This window comes from Sus scrofa, chromosome 3 (assembly GCF_000003025.6).
Source record: "Sus scrofa isolate TJ Tabasco breed Duroc chromosome 3, Sscrofa11.1, whole genome shotgun sequence".
In the NCBI taxonomy this organism is placed as follows: domain Eukaryota; kingdom Metazoa; phylum Chordata; class Mammalia; order Artiodactyla; family Suidae; genus Sus; species Sus scrofa.
Window position 1 is genome coordinate 17,902,606 of NC_010445.4, and position 15,774 is coordinate 17,918,379.

Consider the following 15,774-nt stretch of genomic DNA (forward strand, 5'->3'; position numbering starts at 1 on the left):
CGGAGCTGTAGCCGCTGGCCTACACCACAGCCACAGCCACACCAGATCCAAGCCGTGTCTTCGACCTACACCACAGCTTATGGCAACACTGGATCCTTAACCTGCTGAGCAAGGCCAGGGATCAAACCTGCAACCTCATGGTTCCTAGTCAGATTTGTTTCTGCTGCACCACGATGGGAACTCCATCCCTCTGGCTGTTCTCTAACAGACTCAAGTTCCCGCGCTTTCGTTTCTGTTTTTTGGTTTTTTTAGAGCCGCACCCTTGGCATATGGAAATTCCCAGGCTAGGGGTCCAATTGGAGCTGCAGCTGCCGGCCTACACCACAGCCATAGAGCAATGCCAGATCCAAGCCACGTCTGCAACCTACACCACAGCTCACGGCAACACTGGATCCTTCTTAACCCACAGAGTGAGACCAGGGATTGAACCCGAGTTCTCATGGATCCTAGTCAGTTTCATTACTGCTGCACCACCTCAGGAACTCCAAGTGCCCTTTTCTGGTTGTGGTACCTTGCCCTCTGGACCTGCTAACCCTAAGCTGTTACTTCCCATCACCTCCCTGACTCTCCACATGTACCTCACACTCAACATGCCCAGATTGGGGTGTAGCAATTGCTGCCACTTCAACTCCTGTCCTGCACCTCATCCTATGTCCCCACGTCAGTGACACTGCCTGCAGTCACCCAAACTAAGAGATGAAATCAGCCTCATCTCTCCTTTCCCTTATCCCCACATCCACTTTAACGCCTATGAATTCTAGCTCCTTGATAATATCCAGATCCATCTCTCCCCTCTAATCCCTTAAGGCTTCTATGTGGCCTTGGAACCTTTAACCTGGCTTGGAAGGTCCCTAATGCTCCCTCTCCTGCTAGCTTCCTTGCTTTTTGTCCCCCTACATTCCACCCCAGGGGACACCTGCAAGGTCTAACAAGTCCAGCATACTTCCCCAAACCAAATTCTCTCATGATATTAAGACTAGCCTGAGGAGTTCCCGTCATGGCTCAGGGGAAATGAATCTGACTAGTATTCCATGAGGTCACAGGTTCAATCCCTGGCCTCACGCAGTGGGTTAAGGATCAGGCCTTGCTGAGAGCTGTGGTGTAGGTCGCTGACACGGATTGGACCTGGCGTTGCTATGGCGGTGGTGTAGGCCAGCAACTGCAGCTCCAATTTGACCCCTAGCCTGGCAACCTCCACATGCAGCGGGCCCTAAAAAGACAAACAACAACAACAAAAGACCAGCTTAAATTAAATAGCACCTCTGAGAAGAGCTTCTCTAAACTCCCAGATCGTTAGTGAAAATCTTTTCTATCCAACAACTTGCCCATCACAGCGCCAATAACAGGAGGCTGCACCTGCCTGTATACTTGTCCCCACTCTGGCCCTGAGTCCTTATTTACTCATCTGCAGAAATGGAGATAAAAGTGTTACCTAACTTGGGGACGTTTTTGAGAACGAAAATGCGCGGAGGTCCCCGAGGTTCAGGCCGGCTCAGGAAAGCTCGGCAGAATGCAGTGCCCGTTGATCACAAACATGCTAAATTTATGGACCCTTCTAGATCTGAAGTTACGAGGACAAGAGGCCGAGTGTGGGGTGACTACACACACACACACACGTTCCTGGAACTCATTTCCGGAAATTTTGGAGCTTATAGCCCCACTTGGCTCCCTGGCAAGTCACCTAAGCCTGTTGAGAGCTTCAACTTTTCTCCTGGAACTCATTTCCGGAAATTTTGGAGCTTATAGCCCCACTTGGCTCCCTGGCAAGTCACCTAAGCCTGTTGAGAGCCTCAACTTTTCTCCTCTCCCCACGCACCGCATTCACAGGCACGGGTGGGTGAGGATACAATACTTTATTCACTAACAAGGGCCGAAGGGATGTAATGAGGGGGTGATGAGCACGTTTCCAGGGGCCCCGGGTAGGGGATACTCCCCATCTCCCAGTTCCAGGGCAGCCAGCCCTGCCCTTCCATCCGATCCCAGACCCGGGGAGCAGGGAGGAGTTGTCCAGGGTAACCCAGCCCCCTGGTCGGGGTCCCAGCGTGCCCCTCTCCAGCCGGACGTTCGTACCCCGCGGCGACAAGAACGGCGGCTCAGCTGCCCCCACAATCTGGGCAGCGCTCGGTGGCAGTGGCGGCTGTGGCGCCCGGAGGGAGCTTGAAGTCCCGGCCGCAGCCAGCACAGATATAAAGACGCCGCCGCATGTGCGCGCGTCGGTGGCGGATGAAGTGCGAGCTGAGGCGGAAGCGCCGGCCGCACTCGGAGCACGGGTAAGGCCGCTCCCCCGTGTGCGTGCGCGCATGCTCCGCCAGGTTAGAGCGGTGGCCGAAACGGCGGCCGCACACGGCGCAGCGGTGCGGCTTCTCGCCCGTGTGCACGCGCCGGTGCTTGGCCAGCGCCGAGCTCTGCGCGAAGCGCGTGCCGCAGTCGGCGCATGCGTACGGCCGCTCGCCCGTGTGCGTGCGTCGGTGGCGCGCCAGGCACGAACTGCCGCCGAAGGCGCGTCCGCAGTCCGGGCACGCGTACGGCTTCTCGCCCGTGTGCACGCGCAGGTGCTGGGCGTAGTTGGAGCTCTGCGCGAAGCGGCGACCGCAGTGAGCGCATGCGTACGGCTTCTCGCCCGTGTGGCGCCGCCGGTGCTGCCGCAGGTTCGAGGCGGCGGAGAAGCGCTTGTCGCACTCCGGGCACTCGTAGGGCCGCTCGCCCGTGTGCGTGCGGCCGTGTTTGGTCAGCGCCGACTTCTGCGAGAAGCGCCGGCCGCACTCGGTGCACGCGAAGGGCCGCTCGCCCGTGTGCGTGCGGGCGTGCTTGGCCAGCGTGGAGCGGCGTGCAAAGGCCCGGCCGCAGTCCGGGCACGCGTGTGGGCGCGCCGGGTCGGCAGACGGTGCTGGCGGCTCGCTCGGGACCTGCGGGGAGAGGGGGGACAGGTCAGCCCTGACCGAGAGGCCCAGGAGCCAGAGACCGGAGGCTCCGCAAACGGCAGTCTCTCCGTCCCCGGTTTGTACAGTAGGAAAAGCCACGGTGCCTGCCCCTTAGGACGGTTGTGCGCATTAAATGAGGTAATACATCAACGCACATATCACAATGCCTAGTGTCATTCTAGCTATTCTTTATTAATTCAGCCAGTATTCATTGAGCGCGTACAGTGTGCCAGAATCTGCTGCCAAGCACTGGAGATACAGCATTAATTTTTTTCTTTTCTTAATTCCTACTTTCCAGAAGAAAGGATAGGGAGTTCCCATTGTGGCTCAGCAGGTTGCGAACCTGACTAGCATCCATGAGGAACCAGGTTTGATCCCTGGCCTTGCTCAGTGGGTTAAGGATCCAGCCTTGCCTGTGGCAAGCTGCGCTGTAGGTCCAAAACGCAGCGTGGATCTGGTGGTGTTGTGGCGCAGACTGGCAGTCGCAGCTCCTATTGGACCCCTAGTCTGGGAACTAACATGCGGCAGGAGTACCCCTAAAAAGGAAAAGAAGAAGAAAGCATAAGGAGTGCTGGTATTGTGGGGGATGCTGCAAATTTAAATAGGGTTGTTAAGTTGCCTTACTGAAGTCACATAAGACCTAAAGGAGGTGAGAGAGCAGGTTACAGTGGAACAGCCAAGGCCTTGAGACAGTTTTCTTGTTCCGGGAATGCCAAGAAAAAGTGCCTCGTGCAGAAAGCATGAGGGGGAGAGGAATCTATGGATTTGTCCTGAAGGGGAAATCTTAACCTAGGACCTTGCGATGTGAGAGTGATGAGGAACCATTAGAGGAGATGTGAGATGGTTTTGAGCAAGAATGCGAACAGATCAGATTCATACTTTAAAAGGTTCCACAGATGAAGGAGGGGAGGGGGCAGTAACCCAGTGAGGAGGCTGCTGTACTGCAGCCAAGAGACGTCAGGGGTTCCAGCCCAGGTGACAGAGGTGCAAAGTGAAGGTGTGAGAAGCGCTCTGCTTATTTTCTTGCAGTTTGAGACAACAATTTCCATAACAGATCAGATATGATGGAAAGAGAGGAGTCAAAAATGACTCCAGTGATTTTAAGCTTAGCAACTGTGGGGGTGGAACTGCTCTTCCAGAGATGAGGATGGTGGGGGGAGCTAGTTGGTACCAGCGATCTGTTTCTGATTTTATCTGCAGTTCTCCTTAACACATCTGGAGAGAGGCCCGGGCTGGAGATGTTCATTGGGAAGATACCCATCTACAGATGGTTTCTAAAGCCTTGAGACTGGATGAGATCACCCGAGAAATAGGCAGAGAGAACTGGGAGCAGCAGAGTGAGGAGGGGCCAGCAAAGGAGACTGAGCAGAAGCTGCCAGTGAAGTAGGAAACCCAGGAGAGGGCGTTCCCATTGTGGCGCAGCGGAAATGAATCCGACTAAGAACCATGAGGTTGCGGGTTCGATCCTGGCCTCGCTCAGTTGTCGTGAGCTGTGGTGTAGGTCACAGACCCGGCTCGGATCCCGTGTTGCTGTGGCTGTGGTGTAGACCCGGCAGCTGTAGCTCCAATTTGACCCCTAGCCTGGGAACTTCCATATGCCACAGGTGCAGCCCTAAAAAGCAAAAAAAAAAAGAAAGAAGAAAGAAATCCAGGAGAGCATCGTGTCTTAGAAGCCAGGCCAGGGACAGGTCTAGGCTCTTTAATAAACTTTTCAGGGGAGTTCCCATTGTGGCTCAGCAGTAACGAACTCAACTAGTATCCGTGAATATGTGGGTTCAATCCCTGGCCTCGCTCAGTGGGTTAAGGATCTTGCGTTGCTGTGGCTTTGACGTAGGCTGGCAGCTACCTTCTGATTCGACCCCCTAGCCTGGGAACTTCCTATGCTGAGGGCGTGGCCCTAAAAAAATAATAATAATAGACTTTTCTGAAGTTTCTGTCGTGGCTCAGTAGTAACGAACCTGACTAGTATCCATGAGGACTTGGGTTCCATCCCTGCCTTCACTCATTGAGTTAAGGATCCGGCGTTGCCATACAGCTGTGGCATATGTCGCACACTCAGCTTGGGTCTCCTGTTGCTGTGGCTGCGGTGTAGACAGGCAGCTGTGGCTCCGATTGGACCCCTAGCCTGGGAACCTCCGTATGCCACTGGTTTGGCCCTAAAAGCCATAAATAAATAAATAGGCTTCAGAGTAAGCACCTATCACTTTTCAAGCCTCAAAAAAAGGCAGCAAGTGTAAAACCCAGCTACTATTCCGAGGCTTCACATGAAAAAATTTGCAAATAAGCCAGTGTCATGAGGTCTGGGCCTCTAGAGATAAAATCAGAAAGAAATGCTTTGTAAGAGGCAGATGAAGGGAGAACAGTTTGTCCTAACAGTAGAGTGAGGAGGCACATGGAGGGCGCACTGGTTCCTTCTAAGGAAAGAGAAGGCTCATCCTAGCAAGCGTGGTGTTGAGGCTCCTCTGTGGGCCAAGCAAGTACGTATATAAATTCATGACCAAATGAAGAACTGGACGCATATTAAGGACAAGACACTGTTTACTTTTTTCTCCCCATAGTCCTTCTCCATTGAGTAATTATCACTTTTTTTGGCCTTGCCCACAGCATGTAGAAGTTCCCAGGCTAGAAGTTCCCGTCTTGGCTCAGCAGTTAATGAATACGACTAACATTCTTAAGGACGCAAGTTCGATCCCTGGCCTTGTTCAGTGGGTTGAGGATCTGGTGTTGATGTGAGCTGCAGTGTAGGTCGCAGATGGGGCTCGGATCCTGCGCTGCTGTGGCTATGGTGTAGGTCGGCAGCTGCAGCTCTGATTGGACGCCTAGCCTGGGAGCCTCCATATGCCAGGAGTGTGGCCCTAAAAAGCAAAAAAAAAAAAGAAGTTCCTAGGCTAGGGATCCAACCCAAACCATAGCAGTGACAATGCCGGCCCTTAACCTGCTCTGCCACAAGAGAACTCCCACTATTCTTTTATAGTTGATGAAACAGATTAAATAAGAAAGGGTAAGTAACAATTAGGAAGTAGTAAGGCCTTTTCTTTCTGAAGTTTCAAGGAGGGGCACCTTCAAGATCCTTTGTCCAAAAGACAGTAGCTTTTTTGCCAACCAACTCAGAAATTTTGGAAAACAAGGCAGTTTGGGAAATTAGTGACCAGCCAGGGAACTCTGGTTTAAAAAGCTTATATAATGATGATAGTGATAACAGCTTCACCGTGTAAAGACGTGACAGTGCTGTGTTAGGTACGTTCTTGGATTAGATCTTCCTTGAGTCAGGTGTTCCATTGTGGAGATTGAGAACACTGAGCTCAGAGAGATGGCGTTCCCAGAGCCAGTGGGAGTCAGGGCTGAATTTAGAGGTCTCACCCTTAACCATAGGCTACACTGCTTCCCTGCACTCACAGTGCCAAGACATGAAGAGGCTGGATGCCAAGTGCCTGGCACTCTCCAAGAGGGATTCAAGGTTAAAATACAACTTGATACTTTACATCAAGAAACTCCCCACAGCAGATTTAGCACGGGCTGAGTTCAAGGTCACATTTTCTAGTCTCACCCGGGTTTCGACATCTGTGGGGTTTATTTTATTATGGAAGCCATCCTGGAGAGAATTTTTTTCTGATTATATCTTTCTGGCCTGTTTGTCTTTGGCACCCTTCTGGGTTTTTTGTTTTTGTTTTTGTTTTGTTTTTTGTCATTTTAGGCCGCACCTGCAGCATATGGAGGTTCCCAGGCTAGGGGTCAAATCAGAGCTACAGCCACAGCAATGCGGGATCTGAGCTATGTCTTCGACCTACACCACAGCTCACAGCAACGCTTGATCCTTAACCCACTGAGCGAGGCCAGGGATCAAACCCAAGTTCTCATGGATGCTAGTCATGTTCACTAACCACTGAGCCACACGGGAACTCCTGACACCCTTCTTAAAGATGACTTTGACCAGACTGAGGACTTTTCTTATGTTGGTTCAGTAGCTTGGGAAAAAGAAATTCCTCACACAAATACTCTTGGTGTCTCCAGCTCCGGGAGGAGGGGCCTTGGGTGTCCCAGGAAGAATCATGGGGAGAGGGGCTGAGTCTAGCTCATTAAGACCCCAGGTAAGTCCCTCCCTCCCCCTGCCTCAGTGAACCAAGGAAGGCAAGGTAGACTACTCGGGATGCAAATTTCCCAACCTGAGGTATGCACATCACAGAATGCAAGAGGATTCTAAGTGTTATGGAGTCTAACTCTTATCTTATTATAATCATTATGTATTTATTTTCAGATATTAGAAAAACAGATCACATGAAACCCACAATTTCATCAATAGTATCTTCCAGATGAAGGTAAATTTATTTAACAGAACAATGTGACTCTATCTGAAAAGAGCATTAAATAAATGAGCACAATAGGTGAGCAAGATACATGTTACTGAAGCTTGGCAAATACCAGATTTACACGTTGTAAAGCCTTCAACTGTTAGGTTTAAAAATTGGAATAGGAGTTCCTGTCGTGGCGCAGCAGAAACAAATCCGACTACGAACCATGAGGTTGTGGGTTCGATCCCTGGCCTCGCTCAGTGGGTTAAGGATCCGGCATTGCTGTGAGCTGTGGTGTAGGTTACAGACATGGCTCGGATCTGGGGTTGCTGTGGCTGCAGTGTAGGCTAGGAGCTGTATCTCCAATTCAACCCCTAGCCTGGGATTCAACCCCAAACCTTTTTAGGGTGGGGCCCTAAAATGGAAAAATAAAATAAAATAAAAATTAGTACCATAACAAGAAGGTACTGGGGGATACAATGTAGTATAATAATATGATAATCCAGGTGTTTAAAGTTAATGATTTTGTCTTCCTGCTTAAAATTTCCTCCTGTTTTTTTTGGCTGCCCGGTGGTGGCAGTCTTAAATTAAAAAAGGTGGGGGGCAAACATCCCGGTTTCCTCCTCAGCCATTATTATTATTATTTTTGGCTGCTCCCATGGCATGTGAAAGTTCTGGGGTCAGAGATTAAACCCAAGCCACAGCTGCAACCCAGGCCACCACAGTAACAACACTGCATCCTTAACCCGTTGCATCACCAGGGAACTTGTTTTAAACTCTTGTTTTTAAATCTATGTTCTTGTTCCTTAATTCTTGTTCTTTAATTCTGTGTTCTAATTGAATTCTATGTTGTTGTTTTAAATTCTCGCAACCCTTTGGGTTAGGTATCATGAGCTCCGTTTTTATTTTTTCGTTTTGTTGTCTAGGGCCACTCCCAGGTTCGGCTTCGAATTGAAGCTGCAGCTGCCAGCCTACACCACAGCCGCAGCAAGGTGGGATCTGAGCCTTGCCTGCGACTTACACCCCAAGTCATGGCAACACCAGATCCCCGACCCCACTAGGTGAGGGCAGGGATTGAACCTGCATCCTCATGGATACTAGTCGGATTCGTTTCTGTGATGCCACAACAGGAACTCCCAGCTCCATTTGAAAATAAGGATATAAGCCTGCAAAGTAAGTAACTGCCAACACCCTTCAGCTAATCCATCGGCAGAGCCGGGGTTTGCACTGGAAATCTGTCATTGTCCAAAACACCTCTTCGGTCAGCCATGATGCACATCAGTCTCACAAGTTTGAGGCCACCGACACAGCTTGCCTCCCTCCCCAGGCCTCTTACAGCTGTCAGACTCGCCCGTCTTTTGGGCACAAGGTATAAAGTATCATCCGTGCCCTCTCACTCACTGCTGCGGAAAGTGTGGTCCACAGACCAGCAGCATCAGCATCACCAGGAACCTGTTAGAAATGCAGATTCTCCGGTCCTAACCCCAGACCTACTGAATCAAATTCTTCACTTTAACGATCCCCAGGTGATACGTATGCATGTTAAAAATGAAGAAACCTGATCTAGGAGACAGCTAGTCCTGGAAAAGGAGGTGGGAACGATCAAAGAGGGTTTTTACAGGTTGAAAGCCCACGTGGGCAAAGTCTTGGAGGGAAGAAGGGTCAGGGGGTTGAAGCTAGGGCATGGGATGGGTGCTGAGTGCCTGGAGAGGAAGCCAAGACATGAGGTCGGACAGGGAGGAGCTTTGAGTGCCAGGTGTACGAGCTGCAGGAAACAGAAAACCACTCACCGATTCAATTTTAAGCAGGGACAGACAGGACTAGATGCACATAGAGCCCGGCTGAGAAATCTATCCATTAAAGATGGGATTTTGATAGACAGAGAGAGAATACACTGACCCCTGGGTGCAGCATGATGAAGGCCTATTCTGGACAATGACTGAGCCACAGGACTGGGTGAGAGCAAAGAGTCACAGAAGGTGGACTCTAGAAGGAGCTTCAGAGACCAACCACTATTTCATAGAAACCAAGACTCAGGGAGACCACACACACCGCAAGGGCATGAGCTGTCTTGCGGGCACAGTGCTAAATCTTCATGTGTAACGTGTGTAAGCTCATGTCCACCCTCCTCCAGCAAATCTAGTCACCACGTGATGCTTAGACTGGATTTCAAGGATCTTACTTTCATTATCTCATTTTACAGATGAGAAAGCCCTGGAGGCAAAGCTGGTAACCAATGCTTTCAACTGCTTTTAAACTTTAGATTCTAGCCCTACAGACTTTTCAGGACGGGCCATGCCCAGCCCCGCCCTTCCCATCCTTAGCTGCAGCCAGTCCAACAGTCCAATCAGTGTTCCCAAATAGCCCCTTTGTTCCTTTTTTTTTTTTTTGCTTTCTAGGGCTGCACCGAGGCATATGGAGGTTCCCAGGCCAGGGGTCGAATCAGAGCTATAGCTGCCGGCCTACACCACAGCCACAGCAACACCAGATCCGAGCCGTGTCTGCATCCTACACAACTCACGGCTACGCTGGATCTTTAACCCACTGAGCGAGGCCAGGGATCGAACCCAAAACCTTATGGTTCCCTGTCGGATTCGTTTCCACTACGCCCCAACGGGAACTCCCCTTTTTCCATCTTCTCTCCACTGCTGCTCCTACGTTAGGACTGGCAGCCATCCTCACCTGGCCAGGTCTCCCCACAGCAGCCAGTGATTCTTCTGAATAGAAAATCTGATCATGTCTCTCCTCTGATTCGAGGCGTCTGATGACACCAAATCCGAATACCAATACCGTAACGCAGTACGTCCACCTTCCTATGCTGGCTTTCCGCTCCCTTTATTCTCTGGCCCCGCCTACTTCTCTGACTTTATCTTCTCAGAGCGTTTGCTTTGGCTGTTTCCGCACCGTGGAATGCCCTTCCTCCTCCTCCATTTGCCAAATTCCCCCTAAGTTTTCGAGGCCCATGTCAAAGCCATTTCCATGAAGCCTTCTTCACCGCCTTGAATTATTATTATTATTATTATTCTTTTATTATCATTATTATTTTTAGGGCCGCACCCACGGCATATGGAGGTTCCCAGGCTAAGGGCCCAATCGGAGCTGTAGCTGCCAGCCTCCACCACAGCCACAGCAACGCCAGGTCTGAGCTGCATCTCAGACCTGCACCACAGCTCCCGGCAATACCCGATCCTTAACCCACTAATCGAGGCCAGGGATCGAGCATGAAACCGTATGTTTCCTAGTTGGATTCGTTTGCGCTGAGCCACGACGGGAACTCCGCCTTTGAGTTATTTGCCCTCACTCGTCTGTCGAGGCCTCCGTGTTGGTTTCCCCATTCACTCCCAGCCCCAGGATTCAGCCCAAAAGGCCTTGATAAAAAAAACTGAGTTGAAAAATCTCCAGGGGGATGACCTAGCCCAAGGTCCTGACCTTGAGGGAGACCAATGAATAAGAGCAGCAAATACTATTACTATGGTGTTTACTATCTGCCAGACACAGCTCTAACTCTTTCCATAGATTAACTCATTCAGTCCTCCCAACTTCAAGAAGTTGGTGCTGTTCTGATTTTCTTTCTACCAATGAGGAGACTGAGGCATGAAGAAGTTAAACTTGCCCAAGGCCACACAGCTTGTAAGAGATGGAGTTGGTAGTGCACCCGATGCTCTGAGTTCTTAACGTACAGGTCAGAGGTGGAGATTAGGGGATCCACAAGGGCCAGAAGAGGCAGGCTGAGCTAGGATGATGGGCCAAGGAGGCCTGAGAAAAACGGAACTAGAACTAAATAGTTATTTTGACTGGAAGAGGCCAAACAGCAGCCAGCACCCCCCCACTCCCCACCCAAGGACCCACCTCACCCACTAGGGGGCAGCAGAACTTTCTTTTCCTAGCTGGCTCCTGTGCAGGAAGAAGTCAGAGGGAGCTGGGGGGGGCCCCAAAAACCTGGTCCAGGAGGAGCCCTCCAGCTGGTTCAGGGCTGCTCTGGCTGGGGGTGGGAGTCCTGTAGGATTCTGGGAAGCAGATATCTACCCAGTGACAGGGTCTCAAATGGATAAATCTAACTCATATTTCAACCTCCTTAAAATTCCTCTCTAAACCTTCAACATCCTCGGGATAAAACCCAAATGCTCTCCCTGGCTTGCCAACCACTCCACTCTCATCCGCGTCATAGCATAACTGAACCGCTTGCCCCCTCACCTCTCCTAGCGCCCAGTTACTCCTCTGTGCCATTGGAGGGGCCTTTTTTTTTTTTCTTCTTTTTGGCCGCACCCGAGGCACATGGGAGTTTTTGGGCTGGGGATTGAACCCGTGCCACAGCAGCAACTGGAGCCGCTGCAGTGGCCATGGCTTAACCCTCTGCACCACGAGGGAACTCGGGAAGGGCCATTCCTTCTGCCTGGAGTAGTCAAGGCCTCCAACCCTCAGATCCTCACTGGTCTCAAATAAGCCATCCCTTCACTAACTTTGAAACCTGGGCCTCAGTTTCCTTACCTGTAAAATGGAACAAATACCACTTAGAACAGTGTCTGGCCCAGAGTGAATGTGACCCAGTGTCAGCTGTTAACTGTTGCTGTTGCCTAAGCTGACTCCCCACCAACCCTAAGTCTGCATTACGTTCCCATCTCTAGGCTTCTACACCACTGGTGCCGGCACCCAACGCACGGGACTGTAGCTGTGTGGTTACCTGTCAGTCTAACCCTGCTAGACATCAAGCTCCATGAGGAACCGAGGAGAATATTTACTCTGCTAGTACCCGGCACGGCACCTGGCACAGTAGGCAAAACATCAGTATGGTGGCAGCATGGGTAGTGGGACAGAAGGTTGGGTGGCCAACCCTGAGATTCTAGGTCTGAGAGTCAGGGGAAAACACGGACAGGATCCTTGGCTTCTGTCTAAGGGAGGCTAGACCTGCACCAGGTTTAGGGGCAGTGGGACCCCTGGGTGTGTCACACGTACCTCCTTGTTGTCCAGGGGGATCTTGAGTTTCACCACTTCATACTTCTCTTCACCCTCATCCTCCTCACCCTTCACCAGCAGCACCATCTCCTCTTGCATTTCTTCCTCCTCCTCCTCCTCTGTCTGCTGTTCGCCGGGCATCTTGGGGTCCTGGGGCAGAGAGCTGGGTCAGAAGCTCAGGACCCGCCCCCCACCATGGTCCTGGCCCACGACCAGGCGGTGCAGCCGTGACTTCTCTTGCCTTGCCCAGATCTCTGGGTCTGACCCTCTTCCCTCTATCCCAGCCTGGCCCTAGGCCCCAGCCCTGCCCCAGACCAGCTCAAAAGACACTCGTACACCCCACTCATCCTGGCATTCAAGGCCCTGAACAGTTCGAATCTCCAGCCCCAGAGGGTCTCCACCCTCCCCGCGCTGAGTCACTCCCCGGAGCCAGGGTCGGCAGCCCGGCGCTCTAGGGCACGGGCGGAGGCGGGATGGGGGCGGAGACCCTGAGGGGGTGCGCACTCACCAGCCGCAGATTCGGGCGCTCGCGCTGCCCCAGGCCAGGGCGCCGGGCGGTTGGGCACTCAGCGAGGCCGCGAGTCAGGGGGCGTGGTTGGGGCGGGGCCTCGATGACGACAGGTCATTGGTCGGGATGCCTGACCCCGCCCCGAGGGGAGGGGCCAGAGGACCCAGGCATCTGGCCCAAACTGCCCCGGGAGGATGGAGAGCTCAGACCCGGTGCCTTCTGCTGTCCTCTGATGCCTAGGGACCCCGAGGCGCTCCACTTGCCGTTCAAGGTCCTCACAGTCCGGTTGTAACCTACCTTCAAGGCTCGTCTCCTATGGCCGGCTCCGAGGTCTCAGCTGCGGCCAAGCGCGTCTGCTCCGCCCGAAATAGGCCACGTGCGCTCCCGCCCCTGCCTGGGCCTCTCGCTGGCGCCCCGCCTGGAGGGCGGACCCTGTTGCCTCCTCACCTCTTCCCTTCCCTCTTGCCTCTTTTTCCCATCTTTTCTCCTTTCCCAGCGGCGTCTTACTTGTCTCTGGGGTGTCTTGCTTCTTGAATGCATACTTAGCAAACCAACAGCCACCCAGGCTACCGCTGCCATTTATTGTGTGGCGTGCCTCTTATGCGCCATCGTTCAGCTAAGCCTTTTACATACCAGGTCTCCATCCGCACAAAGGTGGGTCCATTTCACAGATGAGCTAGTTGAAGTTCAGGAAGGTAAGCTGATTTGTCCAAGTTACAAAGTGAGGGTTGTCATAGCATCCCTGACAACCCAGTAGCTTAGATGGAAAATTATAGTACACGGACCAGGTCCAGTCCACAGCATTTTTTTTTCTTTTTTTAATGGGCGCACCAATGGCATATAGAAGTTTCTGGGCCAGGGATCGAACCCGCGTGCCTCCATAGCAACCCAAGCTGCTGCAGTCAGAGCCACAGCGGGAACTCCCACAGCAGTATCTTGTTTGGCCCTCAAGTTTAAAAGTTAGCTTTAGGAGTTCCCTGGTGGCCTAGCAGGCTAAGGATCTGACATTGGAATTCCTGCCTGTGGCCATCAGGATCAGTGGCATCTCAGCAGCACCAGGATGCAGGTTCAATTCCCCAGCCGGGCACGGTGGGTTAAAGCATAGACCGGGGAACTCCATATGCTGTGGGGCGGCCAAAAAAAAAAAAGGACCTGCCCGTTGTCACTGATGCACTGATGTGGCATGAGTTCTGTCCCTGGCCCAGGAATTTCCACATGCCACAGGTGCAGCACAAAAAAAGTAGTAAGAGAGAACTTTTACACATTTTAATTTTCAACATTTAAAAATTGAGATATTTCATATAAACATCTGTATTTTCCTACTTCTCTTGAAAAAGATAGCTGAGTCTCCTATTTTATGACTGAGGCAGTGAAGATTCAGAAATGATGAAAAAAAAGAGAACATCCAGTAAGTGCTTACAATCCCTAGTTGTCTCTTTACAACGACCTTGTGGGGACCTTCTTTTGACAGATGAGGGAACTGAAAGATGAGCGAGCTTAAGTAGTTTCCTCAAAGGCACATAGCTGGTAAGTAGAAAATTCCATAGCTCCAAATTATCTTTCAGAAATGAGGTTACATGAGGAAGCTGTAGCACAGCCAGGACTCAAGACATCCTCAGTCTGCAGTCCAGGGCATAACTCGGATGTTGGGATTACAAATGGTCAACCTTTTGCTCCTCCTCAGAGCTGGCAAAAGGGAGTAAATGAGTGTGATACCCACACTCAGGATCCCCAATGCTATTTTGATTGTGTTCATTCTCTCATCAAATATTTATTGAGCCCTACTATGTGCCTGGCACCATTCTAGATATTGGAGATGCAGTAGGAAACAAAAGAGACAAAAATCTTGGCTGCTATGGCACTTCTCAGGGTGTTAAAAAGTGTCAACAAGTAAATAAACCAGATAATTTCAGATAATGACAGGTGTAGGAAAGAAATAGGGCCAATAAGGAGTATTGCAATGATGCAATAGGGAGTAGCTATGGTTGGGGGCTTCTTTAATGTGGGTAGGGAAGGCATCTCTTAGGAAATAATTTATGAGATGAAACTTGAATGATGACAAAGTGTAGCCACTTGAGGAGTTCCTGTCATGGCTCAGCGGTTAACGAATCTGACTAGCATCCATGAGGACACAAGTTTGATCCCTGGCTTTGTTCAATGGGTTAAGGATCTGGTGTTGCTGTGAGCTACGGTGTAGGTCGCAGACATGTCTCGGATCCTGCATTGCTGTGCTTGTGGTGTAGGCTGGCAACTACAGCTCGGATTCAACCCCTAGGCCTGGGAACCTCCATGTGCTGAGGGTGTGGCCCTAAAAAGCAAAAAAAAAAAAAAGCATTAGCCACTTGAAAATCTGGAGGAATGTTCTAGACAGAGCTACAGAGACTAAGCTGAGATTAAACTTGGCATATTTGAGGAACAGAAAGAAGGCTTATGTGACTGGAGCCAAGTGAATCAGTGATGGGAAAAGCAGTGTGAGATCTGGGGGAGAGGCAGGCAGGGGGCCAGATGATGGCTGGAACCCTAGAAAAGGCAAAGTGTTGTCCCCTGATGCAGAGAATCAGTGAGGAGACTCAGCTGGGAGCAGGAAAGTTCCTACTGGGAGGTCTTCCTACTGTGGGAGGACTTTAGGACAGATGCTGGCAAAAGGAGAAACATGTACAAGTATCCAGAATCAGAGCTAGTTCTTGTTCTTGAGAATCTCACAGTCTAGTAAAAAAGATTGTGACTAAAAAGCATAGAGTCAGAGTTCGCATTGTGGCACAGCAGAAGCAAATCCAACTGGTAACCATGAGGTTGCAGTTTTGATCCCTGGCCTTTCCTCAGTGGGTTCAGGATCCTGTGTTGCTGTGGCTGTAGCTCTGATTTGACCCCTAGTCTGGAAACCTTTTTTGCGGCCCTAAAAAGCAAAAAAAATAAAAATAAAAAGTATAGGGTCCCCTGGTGGCCCAGTGGGTTCAAGGATCCAGTGTTGTGGCTGCAGTGGCTTGGATTCGATCCGAGGCCTGGCCCAGTGGGTTAAAGGATCTGGCGTTGCCACAGCTGCAGCATAGGTCACAGCTGTGGCTTGGATTCAAATCTTGGCCCATCAACTATTGAAGAAAAA

General features: G+C 51.2%; 1 protein-coding gene across 3 annotated transcripts; it reads right to left on the reverse strand.

Annotated features, from left to right (window-relative positions):
• ZNF771 (zinc finger protein 771) lies at nt 1,835-14,809 on the reverse strand. Of its 3 annotated transcripts, none has more exons than XM_005653018.3 (3): nt 12,969-14,809; nt 12,164-12,313; nt 1,835-2,906 (listed from the first exon to the last, which is right to left on the reverse strand). In XM_005653018.3, the coding sequence occupies exons 2-3, from the start codon at nt 12,302-12,304 to the stop codon at nt 2,094-2,096; spliced, it is 954 nt and encodes a 317-aa protein (XP_005653075.1). In that variant the 5' UTR covers nt 12,305-12,313; nt 12,969-14,809; the 3' UTR covers nt 1,835-2,093. The 3 variants fall into 3 exon arrangements, with proteins under 3 accessions (XP_005653075.1, XP_003354583.1, XP_005653076.1); XM_003354535.4 differs by lacking the exon at nt 12,969-14,809 and adding an exon at nt 12,672-12,927; XM_005653019.3 differs by lacking the exon at nt 12,969-14,809 and adding an exon at nt 12,500-12,644.